We start from the raw sequence: 26,408 nt of genomic DNA, 5'->3' as shown, positions 1-26,408 counted from the left end.
GCCACAGCTAACACTATAATACTACAGCCTAATAATCATACACTGTAAGTGCATTTTTCATTTTCAGATGATTACTAGAAATATGTCATACTCCATACATCAGATGGAGATATACTTCTGTATGGTTCTTCGGCTGAAAAATTCAGGAGCATCATCAACTTGCAACAGCATTAGTATTCTTTCATCAGCAAGAGAACTGTGAGTACTATAATGCTACACAGCATAGCAGATTCTGTCATCATGTACATTATACTCACGGTAGCACTGTTTGCCATCAGCCCCCAGCTCAAAGCCAGGGTTACACACACAGCTGAAGGAGCCCAGGATGTTCACACAGCGATGGGCACACATAGCCTGGCCCGAACTGCACTCATCTATGTCTGCAGGGTCAACACAAACCGTACTATAACACAATACAAGTCAACAGGGTGCTCACTGTCATTGACAAAACATAACTACTGCTATTATAAATTATATGAGACTACTGAATGGAATCTAATTTACATCTTCAGGTTCTTAGGATGGATAAATACTTTCTGGGTTTTGAAATATGTTTTTGGGGTCTGTAATCTGCTTGACCTATAGTCATAGTCATGTCTCTGTCACAGGCCTGGTGGTGGTCTGGGTGATTATGGTACCACAAACACACACACACACACACGCACACACACACACACACACACACACACACACACACACACACACACACACACACACACACACACACACACACACACACACACACACACACACACACACACACATACACAAACAACGGGTTTGTCCAGCTCTCAAAAAGGGGAGCTTTAATGGGGAAGGCTTGTTTTCCTAAGGATGTTCAGTATGATCGAGATTTATAGGCAAGTTCATATAAGTCACTTAAGAATGTATTTTTCCCATCATTTTTGGGAAGGTATGCAGCAAGTCACAGTATATTGAAATAGGAGACTGTGTGTGTGTGTGTGTGTGTGTGTGTGTGTGTGTGTGTGTGTGTGTGTGTGTGTGTGTGTGTGTGTGTGTGTGTGTGTGTGTGTGTGTGTTTGTATAGTGTGTGTTCTTGTGTGTGCCATATTGCACATTGTAGTCAATGTTTATTTGTGTTGTTTGTGTATCTCTAGACATGCATATTAGAGAGTTCTTACCTTCACAGCCCTTACGGTCTCTAGCCAGTGTATAACCTGATCTACATCTGCACTCTGCTTGGCCATCTTCTGAACGACACAGCTGAGCACAGCCTCCATTCCTGTCCACACAGGGGTCCCTCACTGCCCCCCACACAGGCAGGAGACAGACAAACAGGAGACAGTTAGACAGAGGACAGACAACCAGATCAGACAGACCAGGCAAGCCACATTCAGCACAGCAAGTGACTTTATGACCCTCATGTTACTGAGGTTCAATTTACTGAGCCAGTTTAACTTAGTCATATATCCTGGTCCTGCGAAGAACTTAACCTGCTTCCTGCTCTCAATGGTACTGTACGTTTTACTTTCCTTGTCAACATTAAGTGGCTATCATATGTTCTAGTGAAGCTGGAGCAGCAACCACATGTTGGCAGGACTCACACTCGCAGTGTTTCCCGTTCCTCTTCAGCTGGTAGTTCCGCTGGCACTGACACTTGTAGTGGTCGTTTCCAATGTCCACACACTTGTGTTCACATCCACCATTTTTCACAGAACAGGAGTTCACAGCTTGACAAAAGGGAAAGACAGACATAAACAAACACAATAAATAAATATCCTCACGCATGGACAAGTGTAAAGAAAATGACAATGGAGAACATGCATAAAGTTTGAGTGATTCATTCATTGCTGACCATTGCTGCCATTAGTCCTCCACACAGGTACCACATTGCAAAGCGAACATTTTGTGAGTACATGATTTTCTTATATCTTTGATAAATTCTGACTTGCAGGAGCAAAACATTGTAACATACTGTGTGTATCCTACTCTATTCTGAAATGAAAATGGAGAAACTGAGAGCAACTAATGCTGCACATAACTACTGCTCAAATAAGCAAACGATGCGCTGGAAAATGTAGTGGAATGATGGCTGCAGTTCTACAGTAGTGTTCAAAGATGTAAAATTGTAGTAACAACATCTTTAAGCACCACTGTCAGGATTGAGTTTACTTTCACTCATGCAGGGACCAACAGTAACAAAGGAAGAGACATACTGTATACAGTACAGTTGGAAATGCAAAGAGTTTTCACACCTCAAAACATAACCCTATGATTATGGAAAGCTCTGGAGTAAAGACCGGAAATTGGAAAATGATGTAAAAGCTCCAGCTCTCTCTAGTGGGTGCCCCTGGTCTGCTTCTAATGATCTTTCCATGCCATTTATCCTGTATGATTTACTAATGTGCTGAATAAGGAAGTCAGCACTCTGCCTTGTGGGTGCCCTAAACACAGACATGATGACACAGATGGGCTGTAAAACAGGGGAAAGGCTTTCTTTAACACTGATGACTTCAGCAGATACAATTAGAAAACATCACTCCCACTATCATCCATCAAGCCTGACTCTACAAACACTGAGGGGTACAGACACTGAACAGAAAATGCAACCTATTCTAAACCTATTAAGGGAGACAAAGCTCTTTATTCATGATGATTTAGCTTGGAAATGTTGGACACTGAAACACTGAAACTGTGTGTAAAGACAAAACAGAGACACCTTCTCCCCAGACACAGGCAACAGATGTTATAGCACCACCTCCACGTGAGCAAACCACCACGTATTGACACCACTAGCCACTTTTCAACAACGGTGCCAGTGCGTGCCAAGGCTTACAAGCAACCAGCTAGTGCTCACAGCCTGGTGCTTAAAGCCTGGTGAATTTTACATTTTAATTTCCATGACTGGGCTTTCCAATCCCCCCCATAGTATTGTTTTTGTTTACATTCTGCAGTTTCTTAAGGTGGCAAACTCTAGCAAAACAAATCCTTTGGTTTCCCAATAGGTTCTGGTAACTTAAGCAGTTTATGGCAATTTTATTTGTAAAAAGCGCGATTCACATCAATTCGATTAGTAATTACAGCAAGCTAACTTGATGATGCTTGCCACCACCAAGTTCGCTAGCCAACTAAAGCACTTGGCTGAGCCGGCACAACCTATTATGGGGCCCAAAGTAAGAAAAATGTCGGGGTCCCGATATATCACGACAGGCCATTTAAAAACTCTAAATGTACCATATTACCCATTTATCTATAGCTTGGGCTATGAATATAGTCTTGCACAAACTGTGCTCTCATAATGACTCTCACCCAAATCTGTGGGCTGATTTCAAATAATGCTACTCAGTAAAGCAAGGTAATCTTGTGTTGTGATAAAACAACAGTAACAGAAAAAACACTGTTACATAACATAACTTATTTTTTTCTTTCTTACAAGACAGCTTAGAAATGTCTTTAACTAAATGTTTCCTTTTAAACAGTCTCTCTGAATGGGTTTGTTAATAGACCGTCCTCTTGTGGTGATTCTCATTGTTAATTATTCTGCTCCCTGAGGCATGCTCGTGCTGACAGGAGACAGACACAAATGGGCACTCTGTTATCCATCTCAATGAGAACACTTCCAGAGGATAACCCATCAGCCAGGCCTACAGGTTCCAGGACTTACCCCTAGCTTCTACAATCCCCCAGACATCACATTCGCTTTGTGGTGGGAGGGTAGAGGAGCTTGAGAGGAGCACCCTGGACACAGTGTAACTCTGGACTGTACGCCCTGTGATGTAACTTGGTAAAATCTCACCGGCAATGGAGACTCTGCCTCCCACTTGGATGATTACTTTGACTGCTAACAAGTCTAGTCCCAGGAGGAGGGAGGTCTTGGGTGGGTGCAACATACACCTTCCATTCCATACCTTTACTGCCGATTTTTAGTGTGACATTGACTCCACTAACAGCTTCCATCTCTTTTCCAGATTCAGTATTCCGAAGGTGAACCTTGGTGGCAACTGGCCATTCCCCCATTTTGAGCTGTCCATGTAACTTGTAGGATATGATAGTGACCTCTGCATCTGTGTCGACAACACCTTTAACATTTAAGTCATTTACATAAAGGGGTATTTCTAAGCTAGGCCCTGCACTGCAGGCTCTACCTACGGTGACAACTGGTGAGTGGCCGGCTTCTCTTTTACTTGTAATAGAATTGTCATTTCAGCGGTTTGAACTGCTAGCCAGACCAGAGATAGCAGGATCCCTTGGTGGCAGAATTGGGGCTCAGGGAATGGAACCTACCAGCTCTGTTGGGGCTGGCTGGCTGGTGTGTTGTAGGTCTTCCTCTGGTTGGATCAAACCTTGAGCCAGGGGGCCTGTTTCCCTGGCTTCAGGAGGTTACGTTCTCTGGAGGCCCTTTCTGTGTTATGACAGCGTCCGGGGTAAATTTAAGCTTTTCCATTTGGCCATCAGGAACTTGAGCTGGGCATCATTGGCTGCCTGGGTCCCCTGGTTTGCAGGCTCCATATTTTCGTCAGCCCAGGAGATACTTTCCCTCTTTCTCCCTCTCATCACAATGTTTTATAAATATGTCCATGTGCCTCTACCAGCTTTTGGGCCTCAGAAGGAGTGTTACGGCCGCAGCCGACGCCGCCCGTGTATGTCTCTTGTTGTGCTGTCAAGCAGGCTGGGCGCTACAAGATTCCGAGGCTCCGCCCACTCCATCGGTATCGCCACCGCGGATCCGGGTTGGATACACCCCAACCAGCGCGCCTATCGGGTCCCAGCACGGGGCATACAAAAAGTGGGGCTAGCTTGTCAGTCAGGGGGCTGTGTGTGTGTGTTTGACCAGTTCCCTTGTAGAGACTTGTTAGAACGATAGACTTTGTAGAAACAATAGGCTTTGTATTGTGATACTGTGCATAGCGCACTCGATTATTATTTGTTATGGTTACCGAAAATTGGGCCAAATTTAGTTTTGTTGTGCTGATTCGCACCACACGTAGTGGATTCTTTTGTTTAGACGCTCAATGAGTAGAGGTGGCTGTTCTTGACTGTATTTAAGTTTTGGCCGCTGCTTTAGGCCAGTGAGCTTTTGTTTTCGCTTTGGTTTTGATTAGATAATGAAAGTTTAGGTTTGGCTCGCCGTTTATGAGCTCTCTTTTGGTTATATTTGTTTGTTTGAGTTGAACAGCCCCTGCCGGTCCTTTTTTCCATTGTAGTAGCTGCTGATTCTGTATGACCCTTGTTACCTTTATAAAACGATTTAAATTCCTTGTTAATAAAATAACTATAATTTACCAAATCCATCTGGTTTTATGTTGCTTCCCTTTCCCCTAGCGAGCCGGGTTGTAACAAGGAGGTACTGGGTCCTTGTTCATGACTGTGTAGGCCACTCTTTGACTATGATGTCCCTTTAGGAAGGTGTCTGTAGCTAGCTGGTCCTGCAGCTGAAGGTCAACCCCAGGGTAGGTTATGTGTGACCAGGCATCGGACTTCTTCAGCAAATTCTTCAGCGAATGATTCCTTCTGCTGGCGGAGTTCGCTTAGAAGGCGGCAAACAGTGGTGGGAGGGTCTGTTTGTCTGTATCTTTGTGTCAGCTGGTCAATCAGAAGGGCATAATCCTCCCTGATATGCTCTGGCACCGGGCAGACAAAGCTGATGGTAGATCCTCTCAGCTTCTCATGGAGTTGGTTGACCCTCTCTAAACTGGTCCATGTTTGCCACTGTGCAAAAAAAGGTGTTCCTACCTTCCTTCCCGTCATAGGTGGCTAGCAGTTGCATGAAGTTGTAGAGTGAGAGGCCCTGGTGAAGCCGCTCTGTTGCATGCTGTGTATGCCATTTTGCAGGCTGTTATTCCTGGACATGTCTGGTGTTTGGTCTCGGCATGTTGGGTAATGGTGGACCATGCCCTGGCTAGCTGCCAGTCTGCCAGGGGAGTGAGTTCTGCCTCTTTTGTCACGGCGATGCACCACTGGCTCGGTGGCAGAGTACTCCAGATTCCAGTTTCTAGTTTTGTTTCGGTGGGGCTGAGGTGAGGGAGTGTTGGTGTATGACCTCCAGCTCTGGGGGCAAACTTTTGTTCAGGGGTGACATTGGTAGCCATTGAGGAGGCCTCCTATTCAGAAAGCGTGATGAGAAATCGTAGACAAGGTGTAGAGAAAGCAGGTGGAGAGAGCCCTCTTCCACCTGAGGCACCACTGACACTCCTCTGTTGAGGCTTTGGACTTGTTACCTGAATATTGATCAGGGCAGCCTCAATTTTCTGCAGAACGGGTGTACACTTGCTGTAATTGTTTAGTTTGGTGTTCCATTAATACATGTAGCCAGGCTGGGGGTTGTTCATAGGCTGAGGCCTCAGCATGGGCTCCTGAACCTTCCATTGCTTTTTGTCTGATTTGTTAACCTTCTTTACTTCTTTACTTATTTTTATTCAGCATTATTGTCTATTGTCTTGATATTCTGTGCTTGTGATATTCTGGATGGCTATCGTATTATTATTATTTATTTTATTCAATAATAGTCTTTATTTGTATACAATAAAGGTTCTTCTATTTTAATTTAATATATTTTATTGCCATACTAGTCCACTTCCTATGGATATCTGTCCCTCTTTTGTTTCACTTTACTGTACGTCTCCTTCTCTCTGGCAGGCAGCTGCAGGTGATAGTTGCTGCTGAACACAATGGAGCGGATATGTTTTCTTGGAAGTGGTCACATGACCTTGTGAGTTCCACACTGGGTTTGTGTATGTGCATACCTTTGTTGCTCCGTTAGCTGAACATTAGCTGTATTCCGAATAGCATACTTCCATGCTCCAGAGCATGTACATGGAATACGGAACTGGGTTTGGAGAATGGGAGTGCTGTTCCAATACTTAGCATGCAAAACAGAGCATGAGTGGAATGCCTGGATGGTGTACTTCACTTTGGCAAATATGGGAGCATGCAAACCAACGTGGAGGAGTCACATAACTCTTTGCTCTTTAACGAACCTACGCACAAAACTGCTGCAAAAAAACAATATCTCTCTGAGACGAGAGTTTGTTAGTTAAACCCTGGTTACACCAACATATGTATACATTTGCCCATATGCGGAACCTCCATATATTTATTTTGATAAGTAAGAATATAAACTTCTTATTCCATGTTAATTCAAGTAAGATAAATTGCCCCAATCGTTTTTAGGTGCGAAGAGTGACTAATTTGTGTGACGAACGGACAATTCCTCTCAAATGCAGAAATAGCAAATTATAAAGGCTATAGCTGGCTAATAAGCTAATAATCAGCTTCTCCAAACATACTGTATACATACATAGTGTTTTTCTAAATTAATTATTAATTATAAATCCTAGCCGATTCTACCTCTACCAGCCTGGTATGATAGGCTGCAGTATCCACAATGAACCATTCCGATGCTAAATTATTAATACTACAGATTCCGTCCATAGAGACCTACCCCTCATAGCATCATAGGCTTCTGTAATTCTGTTTCCATGTGCCAAATGAGCTGCAGATTTCCCATTCGACACCCAGAAAATATAAATTAATAAAGAGAGATAATCGCAACCTAATGCTGTAGCTTAATATCACTGCATGACAAGCCGCAAGAGAGATCATTCATGTAGCATGATAGGGCGGGCACAGAACAGCAGCATAACGGTGTTGCATGGCCATCATCCAACAAACGTATAGTTGGCTAAAAGCTGCAATCAATTTGTAGGCTTATAATACAAGCATGATACTACTGATACTATACATGAATAATGTAGGCCTACTACACGGCATTCAGCTAGCTATGTCGTGGTCCTCTGTGTCTCAGTTGGTAGAGCATGGCACTAACAACGCTAAGGTTGTGGGTTTGATTCCCACTGGGACCATATATACTGAAATGTATGCACTCACTGAAATGTAAGTCGCTTTGGATAAAAGCGTCAGCTAAATAGCATATACAGTGGGGGAAATAATGATTTGATCCCCTGCTGATTTTGTTAGTTTGCCCGATTACAAAGAAATGAGCGGTCTATAATTTTTATGGTACTTTTAGTTTAACAAATAGAGACAGAATATCAACAAAGAAGTCAAAAAAAAAAAAAAACATTATTTAAAGTTAGAAATTCATTTGCATTTGATCGAAGGAAATAAGTATTTGATCCGCTACAAACCAGCAAGAATTCTGGCTCATACAGACCGGTTATATGCCCATGAGGCACACAGATTACTCCTGTCACTTTAAGAAAGTACTCCAAATCTCTGCTTGTTATGGGTATAAAAGACACCTGTCAATAGAATCAATCTCTTCCATTCCAACCTCTCCACCACCATGGGCAAGACCAAAGAACATTCAAAGGACATCAGGGTAAGAGTTGTAGACCTGCACAAGGCTGGAATGGGCTACAAGACCATCAGCAAGAAGCTTGGTGGGAAGGAGACAACTGTTGGTGCAATTATTAGAAAATGGAAGAAATACAAAATAACCATCAATCGCCCTCGGCCTGGAGCTCCATGCAAGATCTCGCCTCGTGGGGTAAGGATGATCATGAGAAGGGTGAGGGATCAGCCCAGAACTACACGGGAGGAGCTTGGTAATGATCTCAAGGCAGCTGGGACCACAGTCACCAAGAAAACCATTGGTAACACACTACACCGTAACGGATTGAAATCCTGCAGTGCCCGCAAGGTCCCCCTGCTCAAGAAGGCACATGTACAGGCCCATCTGAAGTTTGCCAATGAACACTTCAATGATTCAGAGAAGGCTTGGGAGAAGGTGATGTGGTCAGATGAGACCAAAATTGAACTATTTGGCATAAATTCGACTCGTCGTGTTTGGAGGGAGAGAAATGCTGAATGCTACAATCCCAAGAACACCATCCCCACCGTCAAACACGGAGGTGGAAACATTATGCTTTGGGCTTGTTTCTCTGCTAAGGGTACAGGACGACTTCACTGCATTGAGGGGCCAATGGACGGGGCCATGTACCGTAAGATCTTGGACGAGAATCTCCTTCCCTCAGCCAGAGCACTGAGGATGGGTCGTGAATGGGTCTTCCAGCATGACAATGACCCAAAAAATACGGCCAAGGCAACAAAGGAGTGGCTCAAGAAGAAGCACACTAAGGTCATGGAGTGGCCTAGCTAGTCTCCAGACCTTAATCCTATAGAAAATTTGTGGAGGGAGCTGAAGTTTCGAGTTGCCAAGCAAAAGCCTTGAAACCTTCAGGATTTGGAGAGGATCTGTAAAGAGGAGTGGACCAAAATCCCTCCTGAGATGTGTGCAAACCTGGTGACCAACTACAAGAAACGTCTGACTTCTGTGCTTGCCAACAAGGGTTTCTCCACCAAGTACTAAGTCATGTTTTGCTTGGGGATCAAATATTTATTTCGTTCGATCAAATGCAAATTAATTTATAACTTTATATAATATGTTTTTCTGGACTTTTTTTGTTGATATTCTGTGTCTATTTGTTAAAATAAAAGTACCATAAAAATTATAGACCGCTCGTTTCTTTGTAATCAGGCAAACTAACAAAATCAGCAGGGGATCAAATAATTATTTTCCCCACTGTATGTCATTGCTGCACATATGCAGATCTGCTAACAACAGAGCTCTATTTAGCTGTCTAGGTCTAGAATTAACTCATTTTGCAAGCAGGTAGTGGGCAGAGTGGGCACAGAGGTAAAGGGTAGAGAGGTTTCATTTTCTAAACGAGCTATTTCTGACAGAGCTGTAGGTTATATTTCACATCCTACTCGTGCATGCAAATACATACAGTCACCGGCCACTTTATTAGGTACACCTGTTCAACTGCTCGGTTACGCAAATATCTAATCAGCCAATCACATGACAGCAACTCAATGCATTTAGGCATGTAGACATGGTCAAGATGACCTGCTGAAGTTCAAACCGAGCATCAGAATAGGGAAGGGAAGAAAGGTGATTTAAGTGACTTTGAACGTGGCATGGTTGTTGGTGCCAGACGGGCTTGGCTGAGTATTTCAGAAACTGCTGATCTACTGGGATTTTCACGCACAACCATCTCTAGGGTTTACAGAGAGCGGTCCGAAAAAGAGAAAATATCCAGTGAGCGGCAGTTCTCTGGGTGAAAATGCCTTGTTGATGCCAGAGGTCAGAGGAGAATGGCCAGACTGGTTCGAGATGACAGATAAGCAACAGTAACTCAAATAACCACTTGTTACAACCAAGGTATGCAGAAGACCATCTCAGAATGCACAACAAGTCGAACCTTGAAGCAGATGGGCTACAAAAGGGGGTCCAACCCAGTACTAGCAAGGTGTACCTAATAAAGTGGCCGGTGAGTGTATATTGTAGCTTATACAGAGGGTGCATTAGGGTCCTGATCAAGCAACTGAACACACATGGCTATATTTGCTTAGCCTACTGGAAGGTGCCTACCATAAACCTGGTACTGTCTGCTGTTACTTATCCGCAAATTCCAACGTCCATATCAGCACTGACAAGTACTCCATGAACGTTTCAACAGAAATATAACATGAAAACGCTATGATTTTTTAAGTATCAGAACTAGTGAACCCAAGTGCAGCACACAGAGTCAGGACACAGGTATAAAAATAATAGAGTAGTTAATAAGGGACAAACAGGGAAAGGGTAACGGGGTAGACTGGGCATGCAGGTGGGCAGGGCAGGCAGAGGGAGGGAGGGAGAGAGGGAGGGAGAGAGTTTTAAACGGATAGCAGAGGGGTTGACAATAGACTCGATAGCATACAGACCAACAAAACGGGGAGCTAGCTTCACTCTGTGGGGCAGATTCTTGGCCAACAGCCATACTTGCTGGTCTGGGGTGTGATGATGGTTAGCCTGCATCTGGGAGCGCGTAGATGCACGGAGCAGGGCGGTGCAAGCACAACTCCAGGTCCTCCTGCAGCGCCGCATATGGGCCTGGACGGACGGGACCGTAATCTCCTCCTCCTGCACTGGGAATAGGGGAGGCTGGTAGCCAAGGGAACAGAGGAAGGGGGACAGATCCGAGGATGAGTTGACCACCCAGGACAGCTGGGAACTCCAGGTTGGCAGAGGTCACACACCGGAGCGCAGCCTCCATCTGCTGGTTGGCCCGCTCAGACTGACCATTCGTCTGGGGGTGGTACCCGGATGACAGGCTGACCGTAGCACCCAGCACCTTGCAAAACGGCCTCCAGACCTGGGAGATGAACTGGGGACCTCAGACACGATGTCAGCCGGGATGCCATGAAGCCGAAAGACGTTATCCACCATGATGTCAGCGGTCTTTCGGGCAGAGGGAAGTTTCAGAACAGCAAGGAAATGAGCAGCTTTTGAGAATCGGTCCACAATGGTGAGAATGGTGGTTTTACCGTCTGTTGGAGGGAGACCGGTGGGGACAGGCAGGGGATGGAGAAGGCCGAAACAGGGTCTGGAGGACGTCTTGTTCCGGGCACAGATGGTACAGGCAGCGACAAAGGATCGGACGTCCGCACCCATGGAGGGCCACCAAAACCATTGCTGGAGCAATAAGTCAGAGTGGAGCAATAAGTCAATAAGTTAAAATGCCCGAAAAACAACACCCACCTCGCTTGCCGTGCGTTCAATTGCTTAGCTGACTGGAGGTAGATGAGGTTCCTGTGGTCAGTCCATACAATGAAGGGCTGGTCAGCTCCCTCCAGCCAATGTCACCACTCCTCCAATGCCATCTTCATGACGAGCAGCTCCCGTAGTTCCTCTCAGGGGGGGACAGTTTGCAGGAAAAGAACACACGGATGAAGTTTATTATTCTTAGGGGACCGCTGTGAAAGGACCGCACCTACGCCAGTGTCCGAAGCATCTGCCTCCACCACGAACTGCAGGGCCAGATCAGGTTGGATGAGGACTGGGGCAGAGACTAAATGGCACTTTAACTCCATTTTAGATTAGATTAGATTAGATTCAACTTTATTGTCATTGTGCAGAGTACAAGTACAGAGACAACGAAATGCAGTTAGCGTCTAACCAGAAGTGCAAAATAGCAGAAAGTGCAATGAACAGTATTTACAGGTAGTGCAATATATGATCAGTAGTAGTGCAGTATAATATAGCAGTGCAGTATAGCAGTATATGAGTAACAGTAGCATTATAGCAGAATAAATAGTTACAGTATGAACAGTGTAGCAGCATATGAGCTGTATGGGTAATGCAGTCTAGCAGTATATATGTATTAACAGTAGCATGAGGTAGATAGCAGAATAAATATAAATATGGAATGCCGTATAAACAGTATAAACAGGTATGTACAGTATGTGCAGTAGTATTAAAGAAAATATAAGGATATGTGCATTATGTGCAGTATGGACAGGTATGTACAGAAGAGCAGTGGTATGAGTAAGAGCAGGGGAGGGGAGTGGAGTAATAGTGCAATAGTGCAATTGTCCGGGGGGGGGGGGGTTGCAGGGGTAGTAGGTTGTCAGGTCGGTGCAGTGTTCAAGTTCAGTAGGGTGACAGCCGCAGGGAAGAAGCTGCCTCTGAACCTACTGGTTCGGGTGCGGAGAGACCTGTAGCGCCTCCCGGAGGGGAGTGGGGTGAAAAGTCTATGGTTGGGGTGAGAAATGTCCTTGACGATGCTGCGTGCCTTACGCAAGCATCGTTTGCCCTGGACAGCCTCGATGGAGGGGAGTGAGGAACCGGTGATGCGTTGGGCAGTTTTCACCACCCTCTGCAGTGCTTTCCGGTCCGATGCCGAGCAGTTGCCATACCATACTGTGACACAGTTGGTAAGGATACTCTCGATGGTGCAGCGGTAGAAATTCACCAGGATCTGAGGAGACAGATGGACCTTCTTTAGTCTCCTCAGGAAGAAGAGACGCTGGTGAGCCTTCTTTATCAGGGTGGAGGTGTTGAGGGTCCAGGAGAGGTCCTCAGAGATGTGGACACCCAGGAACTTGAAGCTGGTGACTCGCTCCACCACAGTCTCGTTGATGAGGATGGGGGTGTGTGCGCCAGCTTTAGACTTCCTGAAGTCCACAATGAGTTCTTTGGTCTTCTTGGTGTTGAGAGCCAGGTTATTGTCGTTGCACCACACTGTTAGGTGCTGGACCTCCTCCCTGTAGGCCGACTCATCGTTGTTGCTGATGAGACCAATCACCGTTGTGTCGTCTGCAAACTTAACAATGGTGTTTGAGCCATGTACAGGTGTGCAGTCGTAGGTGAAGAGGGAGTAAAGGAGGGGGCTCAGCACACAGCCTTGTGGAACGCCGGTGTTCAGGATGAGGGTTGAGGAGGTGTGGTTGTGAAGCCTAACAGACTGCGGCCTGTTGGTCAGGAAGTCTAGAATCCAGTTGCAGAGGGAGGGGTTGATGCCCAGTTGCCTGAGTTTGGAGATCAGTTTGGAGGGGATGATGGTGTTGAATGCTGAGCTGAAGTCAATAAACAGCATTCTCACATAAGAGTTAGTCTTGTCAAGGTGGGACAGGGCGGAGTGAAGTGCCGTTGAAATGGCATCCTCTGTACTCCTGTTCTGCCGGTAGGCGAATTGAAAGGGGTCCAGTGTGGGTGGTAGGCAGGTCTTGAGTTGAGCTAAGACCAGCCTCTCGAAGCACTTCATGATGATGGGCGTGAGTGCCACTGGTCGGAAGTCATTTAAGCTCGTTGCAGTGGAGTGTTTTGGCACCGGCACGATGGAGGTGGTTTTGAAGCACGCGGGGACAGCTGCTTGGGCTAGGGACAGGTTGAATATGTCAGTCCAAACCTTAGTCAGCTGCACAGCGCAGGCCCTGAGGACGCGTCCGGGAATCCCATCAGGACCAGCAGCCTTGCGTGCGTTAGTCCTGCTCAGTGCCGCACACACGTCGGTGGGAGATAGAGTGAGGGGCTGGTGATCCGCAGGGAGCACAGCCTTGATGGCCACCTCCTTGTTGTCCCTGTCAAAGCGGCCGTAGAAGTGGTTCAGCTCGTCAGGGAGGGAGGCGTCAACGGAGAGGGGTGAGGTGTTAGTTGTTTTGTAGTCTGTGATGGCCTGGATGCCCTGCCACATGCGTCGGGGGTCAGAGTTGTTTCTGAAGTGATCCTCTATCCTCAGCTTGTGGTTGTGCTTGGCCTTTTTGATGCCCCTCTGCAGATTAGCCCTGGATGAGCTATAGGCCCGAGCATCCCCTGATCTGAAGGCAATGTCGCGTGCCTTCAGCAGGAGTCGGACCTCACTGTTCATCCATGGCTTCTGATTAGGGAAAGTGGTGATCCGCTTGAGTGTGGTGACACTGCTGATGTTGGAATTGATGTAGTCCAAAACAGATGAGGCATATGAATCAATGTCCGTGTGGGAGTCATGGGTGGCCTGAGTGGCAAACACACCCCAGTCAGTGTTTCCAAAACGCTGCTGGAGCGCTGAGTCCGCTCCCTCTGGCCAGACCTTGACTGTCCTCACTGTAGGTTTCACTCGTTTGATGAGTGCTGAGTACTTGGGCAGTAGGAACAATGAGAGGTGGTCTGATTGACCTAGGTGGGGGAGGGGAACGGCTTTGTACGCCTCAGCCATGCTGGTGTACACTTGGTCCAATGTCCTGTCTCCTCTGGTGGGGCATGAGACATTTCGGTGGAATTTGGGCAGTACAGTCTTTAAGTTGGAGTGATTGAAGTCACCCGCGACAATGAAGGCTGCCTCGGGATGCAGAGTCTGTTGTTTGCTAATGGCAGCATGCAGGTCTTTCATAGCAATCTTAGCATTAGCATCCGGGGGGATATAGGCTGCCGTGATAACAGTGGATGTGAACTCTCTGGGCAGATAGAAAGGTCTACACTTAACCATGAGAAACTCCAGGTTAGCTGAGCAGTGACTCTCGGTGATGGTAGTGTCCGTGCACCACGTCTTGTTAACATAAATGCACAAACCTCCACCTCTGGTCTTACCGGAGTCGCCTGCTGTTCTGTCTGCTCGGAGAACGCAGCGCCCTGCTAGCTCGATAGCGTTGTCGGGTACCTCGCTGTTGAGCCAGGTTTCAGTGAAAACCATGATGTTACATTCCTTAATCCATTTGTGGGTGATGATCCGCAGCCGCAGTTCATCCATCTTGTTTGCCAGGGAACGAACATTTGCAAGGAAAAGGCTAGGTAGTGAGAGTCGGTGTGGAGTTAGCTTTAGCCTAGCTCTCAGCCCACCTCGGCTCCCTCGCCTGTGTTTTCGTTTCCGAGCCGGTCTGGGGCCTCAGCCTTGGGTGTCCACCGGAAGGGAGTAGCGGTGGAAGTGCCGGCTGTGAGAGGGGCTGCGATGCGGCTGTAGTTTCTGATGAACCTCCAGTAAAAATTGGAAAAGCCAAGAAAACGTTGGAGCTCCTTGAGATTCGTAGGGGCCGGCTCTCAGCCACCGCGAAAACTTTGGCTGGGTCCATTTGTACTTACCCCGGGGCGTTTACCAGGGCTTGAAAAACTGTGGGGGCTTTGGTTAACCCAAACGGCATGACCAAATACTCAAAGTGACCAAGGGGGGTGTTGAAGGCAGTGTTCCACTCGTCCCCCTCCCGGATGCGAAAGCAGAGCTGATTAGAGGTAGAAGGTATTTATTCTTTAATGTTGTTAAGCCCTCGGAAGTCAATACATGGACGCAGTGAACCATCATTCTTCCCCACAAAGAAAAATCCCGGACCTACCGTTGATGAAGAGGGGCGGATGATTCCAGCGGAGAGAGAGTCCTGGATGTATTTCTCCATTGCCTCCTGTTCTGATCGGGAGATGTATAATCGACCACTGGGGAGGGAGACACCGGGCAGGAGGTCTATCGGGCAGTCATAGGGACAGTGAGGCGGCAGGGAAACCGCAAGGTGTTTACTAAACACTGGCGTGAGGTTGTGATAGTCCTGTAGAACAGGGGATAAAACACTGACCTCCAGCAGGAGCAGTCGGTCAGACACAGCAGGGGCAGGGGCCAAGAGTAAGCAATGAGAGTGGCAGAAATTGCTCCATGAACTCACCTGGCCTGAGGCCCAATCCAGCTGTGGGTTGTGCTTGCATAACCAGGGATACCCAAGCACCAATGAAGAGTGGGGGCAGTCAAAGAGGTGGAGGCTGATCATTTCCTGGTGATTTCCTGATAGACGCAGAGGAACCAGAACAGTTCTGTGGTTGACCAAGGCGAGGGGCATAGCATTAAGACCCTTGGCCTCAAGAGAACAGTCTAGGGGGATCCAAAAAATTCTCATCAGCCCCACTGTCAATGAGGGCCAAGAGGGGAATGGACTGGGTATGCCACTGGAGGGTGGCCTTGATCTGGGGGAATAAGAGAGGGAAACAGGTGGCTCGGCTCATCCATGTCTCTCCCACTACGGACGAGCCATCCCTTTTCCCGAACGACCGGGGCGAATGGGACCGGTGGCTGCCAAGTGATCGCCCTGGCCACAATACAAACACGCCCCGTCACTGAGGTGGCGAGCCCTCTCCTCCGAGGAGAGTCAAGCTCAGTCTAGTTGCATCGGCTCTGGATCGGCGTGTCTCAGGGAGCCCCGGATGGACTCAGACCTTCTCGGCGGCGAATACCATGGAGTCCTCGAAGGGAACAGGATGGCCAGCTGGGATCTGGCGGACCTCTCCCTACAGCGCTCACGGACACGGTTATCCAGCCAGGTGGCGAGGGCGATCAGCTGGTCGAGGTCTTGAGGCTCTTCCCAAGACACCAGTTCATCCTTTATCACTTAGCGCATTCCGGGCTCAGTTGGACGAATAGGTGAGGGCCTGCTGTGAGAATACCAAGGAGCATTAAACCAAAAATGCCCGACAGGACCCCAATTCGCCGGCGTAACGCTCGGGTCCGGGGACAAACTGCTCCTGATTAAGCGGGAATGATATAGGCGCTGGAATAGAGGCGGGGGATGGCGTCAGAGGTAAAGGTGGGTTGCAGAGACTGATGAGCGCGGCCGACAGCTCCCGGCAGAAAGGGTAACAGGGTAGTCTGGGCACGCAGATGGGCAGGGCAGGCAGAGCAGACAGGGCAGGTAGGCAGAGCAGGCGGGTAGTTCAGGCAGCAGTCGATACACGAGAGGGCAGTCCAGATAATACGATAGGGGTTTTTCAGGCGGAGGTCAAGGCACGATAAGACACTCCTAAGAAGAGCAGATAATCCGGTAGGGGTTAGGCAAAGACACAGTCCAAAAACACACAAAGTCACAAACCAGGAAAACAACAGCCAGGAAATTGCTGGGATGTATAGGGATAAGCACTATACAAACTGGCAGGGAGTAGACGGAAAACCAGGTTATAAAACACAGAAGGGTGATGAGGAGACTATGTTTATTTTCCCCCTTTTGTTAGTGTTTAAATCTGGTCTTGAGTTGTAGGCTGTTAAAATGCAAAATAATCATTATTCAACCTGATGAATTGTTATTTCTTCAGAAAATGTGCATGCATGGCTCGCTGCATGTCAAACAGTTGATCAGATAACTTTAGGGGGCAATCCAGCATGGGCAACGGCTGGTGATGTTATTTTATTGAAAGGTGAAAGGTCTTGGCGCCCCAGTGGTGGAACGAGCTTCCCACTGCTGTCAGGACTGCAGAGTCACTATCTATCTTCTGTCTCTCCTAAAGCCCTCTTCACCGTTCCTCTACTGTTAATAATAATTTTAAAATAATAACAATAATAATAATAATCATAATAATAATAATTCTTCTAGCATTGTGATTGCCAATGGCACCTGGTCCTGGCATAGATTTTTGCTTATGATGACTGACGTATAGATGATTCACTTACTTTAGACAAATGTACTTGTATGTCGCTTTGGATAAAAGCGTCTGCTAAATGTCAAAAATGTAAATTGTGAAAAAGGTAACCCGGGAGTATGGGAGTCTTTTCCTGTTGATGTGGGCATCTTTCGATCTGAAGGTGCGAGTGTGTAGATGGATTTGAAGACAAGATGATTATTAAACTAGTCCAGAAACATGATGAGTATGGGAAATACTGCTGTTGTCTAAATTTGTGACCACTACATTCTATTTAGATGTGAATTACTATCTGTGTTTGTGAGCCAAAGGGATTGCCTTGATCAACTGCTATCACTTTACAAGTATTTTGGGTTCATTGTGTCACAGAAGAATGGGCACACCTAACCAACGTCCTTTTATATTTGTATATAGTCATATTTGATCTTATTTTAACGTGTGTTACGAGTAGTATTTTTGATGTTATTTTCATTATAGTGTGATGTTTCTTTCTAGTATTTTGCTATGTATCTTTAATAACGTTCCACAGAAATTCTGCCAAATGGTCAATCAGTTTATTACAATGGTAATTGGAATGGAAATGGTATCGCACCGCGAGCTCCGGATCCAGCTGAATACCTGTGGATAACACTGTTTATGAATTGAAGTTGTAACAACTTGCCAGAAGGTCCCCCGTATTTGATAAAAGGTCATTTGAGGTTTTCTGTAGAAATTCCATTTGTTCTGGGATGGTATAAAATGTTTTCAGAATCTTGCTTCGAAGAGACTCCTTACCTGATCTCCTTTTTAGTTTTAGTTTAGTCTTGCTAGACAATATTTCTTTTAATTTATTAGTTTTCTAGAACTTTCTACAACTGTATGTTTTATATGTTGTGTGTTCACACTTTTGATTGTATGACTTAAACTAAGCTGGATACCTTACATTATTATTACTCTCATTTATCTGAAAATGCAACAGATGAATCTGTATGCTAGGATAATCTGCTAGAACTCTGCTTTGAATATTTAATGACCCGGTTAAACCTAGATGCACTACATGGCCAAAAGTATGTGGACACCCGAACATCACACCCATATGTGGTTGTTGAACCTCTCATTCCAAAACCACGGAAGGCCTTAATATGGAGTTGGTCCCCCCTTTACTGCTGTAACAGCCTCCACTCTTCTGGGAAGGCCTTCCACTAGATTTTGGAACATGGCTGCGGGGATTCACCCATTCAGCCACAAGAGCATTAGTGAGGTTGAGCACTGATGTTGGGCGAGAAGGCCTGGCTTGCAGTCAGTGTTCCAATTCATCCCAAAGGTGTTCGATGGGGTTGAGGTCAGGGCTCTGTGCAGGCCAGTCAAGTTCTTTCACATCAAACTTGGCAAACCATCTCATTATGCACCTTGCTTTGTGCACAGAGGAATTGTCATGCTGAAACAGGAAAGGGCCTTCCCCAAACTGTTGCCACAAAGTTGGAAGCATACAATTCTATAGAGTGTCACTGTATGCTGTAGCATTAACATTTCCCTTCACTGGAACTAAGGCGCCTAGCCCAAACCATGAAAAACAGCCCCAGAAACATTATTCCTCCTCCACCAAACCTTACAGTTGGCACTATGCATTTGGGCAGGTAGTGTTCTCCTGGCACCCGCCAAACCCAGATTCATCCATCAGACTGCCAGATAGTGAAGCGTGATTCATCACTCCAGAGAACGTGTTTCCACTGCTCCAGAGTCCAATGGTGGTGTGCTTTACGCCACTCCAGCCGACGCTTGGCATTGCACATGGTGATGTTAGGCTTGTGTGTGGCTGCTCGGCCATGGAAACCCATTTCATGAAGCTCCCAACGAACAGTTATTGTGCTAACGTTGCTTCCAGAGGCAGTTTGGAACTCGGTAGTGAGTGTTGCAACCCAGTACAGATGATCTTTACGCGCTACGCACTTCAGCACTCGGTGGTCCCGTTCTGTGAGCTTGTGTGGCCTACCCCTTCGTGGCTGAGCTGTTGTTGCTCCAAGACGTAGCAGGGCAGAAACTTGACGAACTGACTTGTTGGAAAGGTGGCATCCTATGACAGTGCCACGTTGGAAGTCACTGAGCTCTTCAGTACCACCCATTCTACTGCCAGTGTTTGTCCATGGAGGTTGCATGGCTGTATGCTTGCTTTTATGCACCTGTTAGCAAATGGTGTGGCTGAAATAGCCGAACCCACTAATTAGAAGGGGTGTCCATATACTTTTGGTTATGTAGTATGTCTTTATAGTCAATTAGTTTGTGTTTGCACAATCCAATGGTCAGCGTACAATACGGTTCAGGTGTCCAGTTGGCATTCGTAGCATTGTGATTTCGGCAATTAGAATCTTATCTCATAATTGGGAGAGACACTTTCGACATATAGCATGTCAGGAGATATCTCTTATTTGTATAATTGATTCCAGACTAAATCTAATATTCAAAGAGTCTAGTGTGTTGCTCTCGTTGCTGGTCACAATGTGTACGAGTATTCCGACTATAAGCTGATTGTGTTCATTATATTTGGCGCAAGTTAGAGTGCCTCTGAGTCATGTTTTGTTCTATTGGAGTCAGATAAAACTTGTTCACTAACTATTCTACATTCCCTTGGTCAATCTCTTATGTTCATGATTGAGTAAGCATAATGCCTGCTAAATTGAAAAAGAAAAAGCTTTAATGACAAATCAATTGTCATATTTGGGTTAGGGTTAGGGTTAGGGTTAGGGTTAGGGTTTGCATCCTACCTAGCCGATCGCTCTTACCAGGTGATCGCTGTCCTCTCCACGAGCCTTACCACTGGTGTCCCCCAGGGATCTATCCTAGGGCCCTTACTGTTCTCCCTCTATACCAAATCACTTGGCTCTGTAATTTCCTCACATGGTTTCTCCTACCACAGCTACGTAGATGACACTTAACTCTTTCTCTCTTCCCCCCCCTTCTGACTCACAGATGGCAGCACGTGTCTCTGCGTGTCTTGCAGACATTTCTGCTTGGATGTCAGCCCACCACCTCAAGCTCGACCTTACCAAGACTGAGCTGCTCTTCCTCCCAGGGAAAGCATGCCCTCTCCATCACAGTAGAGAACTCTACTGTGACCTCCTCCCTTACAGCCAAGAACCTTGGGGTGATCCTTGACAACCACTTATCCTGTGTGGCGAACATCACAGCGACAGCATGCTCCTGTACATCAGAAGGATACGTCCATTCCTCACCAGAGAAGCAGCACAACTTTTGGTCCAAACACTTGTGATCTCACACCTTGACTACTGCAACGCACTCTTAGCTGGTCTCCCCGCCTCCACCATCAGGCCTCTGCAGCTCATGCAGAATGCTACCGCCCGTCTGGTGTTCAATCTCCCCAAATTCTCCCATGTCACTCCCCTCCTACGCACTCTTCACTGGCTCCCGGTAGCAGCTCGCATCAGATTCAAGACCCTGGTGCTCGCCTACCGGGCGGCAAAGGGAACAGCCCCTCCCTACTTGCAAGCAATGGTCAGCCTCCAAACCCCTGCCCAATCACTCCGCCTCTACGTGGATGCAGCAGCCACACTACTCGGTCACGGCTTTTCACTGTCCTGGTGCTTCCCACTGCTGTCATGACTGCAGAGCCACTCCGCAGATTCTCTGATATTGATCACATAATCGGGGGCTTGCTCAAACTAAAACTGACCCTGTCAAATGCGGAAAAGGATCTCAGTGATGGTCATGCACTTGTTACACCAACGTAGATAGACAGTGGGTTGCAATAAAATAACTTAAGGTCTCGCTTTTAATACGTACAGCCCTTAACGGCCTCACATCTAGGTCTCAAATCTTAGATAGTTGAGTGGAGTGCAATATAGTTTTGAATTTAAATGTTCATTATGTTACAAACATACCCATTTGGGAAAAGGAATTGCAAACACGATATTGATTAAACATTTGCCACTTTGAATTTAAGATTGAATTATGGTAGCTATATGCTTCCATATAAGTGGACTTCAACTTCTCCTATACTATTCAGACATCCTTCAATATGGCGACACAAGGAGTAATTTGTAGTGGTAGTGGAAAGGAGATTTTTTTTGAGTAATGGGATGCACATATTAATGTTGTAAATAGAGCCGATATGGTTCTTCCAGGTAGACAACCTTAATATAGTTTAGCTGAAAAGATACCATCATTTTACTTCTATGCGAGTGGTAGTAGTAAGTAGCAGTGAAAAGGAGAAGTGAAACATTTTGGGAGGCACCTTCTATGTGTAAGTAACTTTCCTCACTTTGTGGGCTACACTTCCATTAAAGGTGAATATTTAGCTTTTTCACCTTAAAAATGCCACTAAATAATCATGCTGTATGATTGCTTATGATACCTTGGCAGTCTGTGACAGTGTGTGCTCCTGCCCTGCCCTTCTGCCTGAATTTCCTTTTCCAAAATGTTCGGACATTTCTGGGAGTCTACCACTTGCTGTGATTGAGTAACCTGCGACTTGCGTGTGTGTGGCTCATTGGCTACATGTCTACTGCCTGGGAGCCCCAAGCATATCTCAGTGCTGGAAGCCGACCTAGGCAATGGAAGCCTTTGTGTCAAATACGTTTGTAACATGTACTCTGATTATTTTTCCTAGTAAACATGACTGCCTTGTCTGAGTTTTGCTTGGGGACTTTGGGTTTAGCAAATGTGAGTGTCTCTGCTACATGGCTGATTTCCAGCTTCATGTTTCCACAAACATTTTCAAACAGTGCCCTTCATAAGTATTGGAAAAAGGAAGCATTTTGTCTTCTTTTAGCTCTATACTCCAACAGTTTGGATTTGAAATCAAACAAGATTCAGATTGGTTGAATACATAGTGCCCCAATTTCAGTATTGGAAAATTGCCATGTGTGGTGTTTCTGGTTAGTCAGGTGAGTTCCGTCACATCATGTGTGCAAGTGTAAGAGAGCTGTCAATGTCTAGTATTGATTCTAGCCTTTACTTTTTCCTTTAAAGTCTGCTGTTGGTGTCTGTGAAGATGAAGACCAAAGAGTTGTCACTGCAAGTCAAGGAAGCCTTTATTGGGCTGAGAAATCAGAAAGAAACTATCACAACCATATCTAGAACCTTAGGCTTGCAAACAACAACAGTCATCCAAAAGAAGAAAAACACTGATGAGCTCAGCAATCGCAAATGGCCTGGTAGGCCAAGGAAGACTTGTAAAGTGGATGACCAAAGAATACTTTCATATCTCATTAAGAAAAACCCCAGAATGACTGTCCAGGGCCAGATTACAGTTTGCTAAAAGAACCTAAAAGAGCCTCTAGAGTTCTGGGGGGAAAAAAAAAGCATTGTGGATGGATGAGACAAAGATTAACATGTACCAGAGTAATGTCAAGTGTAAAGTGTAGAGAAAAAAAGGAACTTCCCAAAGTCCATCTGTGAAATATGGTGGAGGGGGTGTTATAGCTAGGGCGTGTATGGCTGTCTTCTTTGATGATGTATCTGCTGACGGCAGCAGCAGAATGAATTCTGAAGTATACAGAAACATCTTCTGTCTGCTGAAGTACGAGCAAATGTTTCCAATCTCATTGGATGGTGCTTCATCATACCGCAAGACTATAACCTCAAACATACTGCCATAGCAACTAGGGAGTTTTTCAGAACCAAAAAGTGGAAAGTTCCAGAGTGGCCAAGTCAATCTCCAGATTAAAATCCAATTGAACATGCATTTAATTTGCAATTTAAGATGTCTGCACTACCGACCTGGCAGAGCATCACCAGAGAATATTCCCAGCGTCTGGTGGGGTCAGTGGTTCACAGACTTCAGGAAGTTATTACATGCAAAGGATTGTCGAGCAAATACTAAACATGAGTGCTTTATTTGGACATTATATTATTTTGCAATACTTTTGGAGCCCTGAAATAGGGGGAGTATGTTTAAAAAATGCAAACCAATCTGAAAGAAAAAAAAAAATTAAAGCTGAGAATCTCTACTTTGACCCCATAGTAATTGTTTGATTTCAAATCCAAACTGTTGAGAGTATAGAGCTGTAAATATAATTTCAACTGCATCAGCTGCATTTCAACCACACGGCTCCTTAGTTAGTTTTAAGTTTGTGTAACTAAGACATTTGTTGGATAAAAACTTTCAATTAGAAGTAGTTTGCATTGAGCAAGGGAAGGGAGAGAGGAGGACACTACTCTGAATTGTCATTGCAATTTCCATTGCAGTGAAAAGAGGGTGCAATCCTACATAAGGTGCCTTTACGTAAGACCAATAATAGCATATGTTACATGAGTAACATAAGCTACATTTTAACTAGAGGTCTACCAGTCAGTCTGTATATCTGTATGTCAAAATGTATTTCATGTTAGAGTGATGGGCTATATGCACTTATATATAATAAATAACATTGAATTATTGTTTTCATGAATGCAGTTATTCATGCATGATGCCTTCTTAATTTATTTTTGATTGTTTTCCTCAAATAAAGAGCAAGTACTAAGCCAATCTCATCAGAATGAATCCAAGTTAAACACAGATTGGAGAATTTTATTTAGAAGTTTTACCTTATTTTCATATCTAGTGATGAAATTAATATACGTGTGAAAAACCTAGAAAAAAAGAAGAACTAGTGAATTTGTAAAGAAAATAAACCACTGTGAAATTGCATTGGTTTCTATGGGACAAGTGAGCCACTTGGGTGTAGTTGGTGCAATTGTGGTGGCATAATTATTGCACCCCTACCTCCTATCCAGGTATATAGATTCCATTATTGACATGCAGGCAGCATGGCAGGAACAAAACAAGGTTAATGGGTACATGTCTGCCCACTACTCACCAATGCAGGTCCTTGCATCAGTGTGCATGCGGAAGCCCTGGCTGCACTCACAGTGGTAGGACCCTGGAGTGTTCACACAGGTCTGCTGGCATCCTCCATTCAACTCCTGGCACTCATTCACATCTGCACATAGGGGACACACACAATACTCATTGTTTATGGATTAGTGGGTGAACATTTCATAAGCCATTTGTCTAACAGACAAAACCGTTCAAGTAATTTTCATTAGGACACAAATAGGCGTTCAAAACGAGGGCATTAAGGAACATTTATAGGCATGCTTGTCCTGACCATGTCACACTAAAGAAGCAGTAAAAAGGTCTCAGAACTGAAGCTCTCTATTGTTTTATACCGTCTCTGTAAAGCATAGCTGGCCACTGACGTAATCAAAGGTCTGCCTGGTGATAGAAGTGATGGCTTAATGTTGCAACTCTCACTTAATGGACTCTCACATAAAGCTTTGAAAGAGTACAATTAAACAACACATTTACAGTGAATCACCAATTGAAGAAAATAAAAGAAACATTTTATTTTTTAGAGAGGTTGTTTGCTATGCTATTGTCTTTAATGGTCAACCCAGCTGTCCATGTAGGGGGAGGTTGTCTTCTGTGCAGCAGTGTGTTTAAAGGCTGCCAGAAGGCTTTACATGTGGCCAACAAAGGCACATGTTCCAGGCAGGAGAGGCATGATGAGGAGACAACATACCTGAGTACTCCTCCAAGGACAGTGAAGGTTTACTACTACACATCTGGAGAACACATCAGAGTGGAGCTGCTCTGTAAGCACTTCCTGGTTTGTCCTCATTCACATGGGATTTGCAGATCCTGGTGATGATAGGAGTGGGGATGGGGAGGGATACACACTGACAGGCCACCATACTTATGCCCCCATCTCTACAGAGCAGTTTTGGCTTGTAGGAATGTCTTTCTCCAGAGTGAACTAAATGCTATTTTAATTAGGTAGCCTTCAATAAGCATGACCAAGTGGGTGTCAAGAGGAGGGAGGTCTGCTCTAAAATAAAAAATGGTCCTTAACTTGCCCATTGTAATTACTCTTGATTGTCATAGAGTGGTGTAAACTTAACTATTTCTATCTGTCTTCGCTGAGCTTCCAAGCCCACTAAAGAGTGACAAACTCTGTCAGGGGTTAAAGGTCAGAAGCACCTGTTGACATCTGCACCCATCAGAGCAACTGGGCCTCTCCGCTAACTCAGCGTGTCTCTGTCAGTACAGAGAGACCAGGTCATCCCCATCTCCTTGCCGGTACAGACTGTGCTTGCGGTGTGTGGTCTGCTTGGCTGCTTACTTACTGTCTCTGTCTGTCACCCTCCACCCACCCAGCCAAGTTTGCCCTCTTACCCTGACAGGCCTTGCCCTGTAGGTCCAGTCGACTGCCCTCAGGACACTTGCAGTAGAAGCTACCAATGGTGTTGCAGCAATGTCCTTCGCAGCCACCGTTTTCAGTTGAGCACTCGTTGACATCTGGGGGAGAAGAACAGACCTACTCTTAGTTATCATACATACAGTCCCGGAAAAAATACAATTATAAAACAAAAAAAATCAATTGTAAATGACAATGCTTTGCTTGGAGCATTCCCCTAGGTATAGTAAGTTCTGAGTCTCTCTAGCAAAAAGGTTTCAGTGAAGTACATTTTCTCCTGTTGCTTTGCAGATGTCCCCACTGTCTCACAAAAGAGCCATTAGTGCTTGATGACTAGTGCTTCCAGAGATAAAACCAAGCCATTGTAACCTCAGTTCTGTTGTTGATCTGTTGGGACCAATGTAGGATCCAGCCAGGCAAGAGAGATGAGGAAGCTAGCTTATATAAACTCTGGTTACAGAGAACCAAAGAGTGTCTCATGTTTTGAGTTTCAGAATAGCTTACTGTATATTGAGAGTGAAACAGGTTTAAGTAAATCCTTACTCTTTTCATCCCTCAACAGACAGGTGATTGTACTTAAATGTTGTCATTACTTTGCATGTGAATGTAAACAAGTATTTCTA

At 45.5% G+C, this 26,408-nt stretch overlaps 1 protein-coding gene across 1 annotated transcript in view; it reads right to left on the bottom strand.

Moving 5' to 3' along the window:
- Window positions 1-26,408, bottom strand: part of egfem1 (EGF-like and EMI domain containing 1) — a gene marked incomplete at both ends in the record, with an annotated part of 67,708 nt that overhangs the window by 15,154 nt on the left and 26,146 nt on the right. The window contains 5 exon segments of the mRNA XM_083694654.1: window positions 258-380; window positions 1,143-1,265; window positions 1,566-1,691; window positions 24,406-24,528; window positions 25,764-25,886. Coding sequence (XP_083550780.1) covers window positions 258-380; window positions 1,143-1,265; window positions 1,566-1,691; window positions 24,406-24,528; window positions 25,764-25,886 — 618 coding nt within the window.

Source organism: Argentina silus, assembly GCF_951799395.1.
Source record: "Argentina silus genome assembly, chromosome: X".
Lineage (NCBI taxonomy): Eukaryota > Metazoa > Chordata > Actinopteri > Argentiniformes > Argentinidae > Argentina > Argentina silus.
Note: the sequence above shows the minus strand (reverse complement) of the source record. Positions and strands in the feature narration are given on the sequence as shown.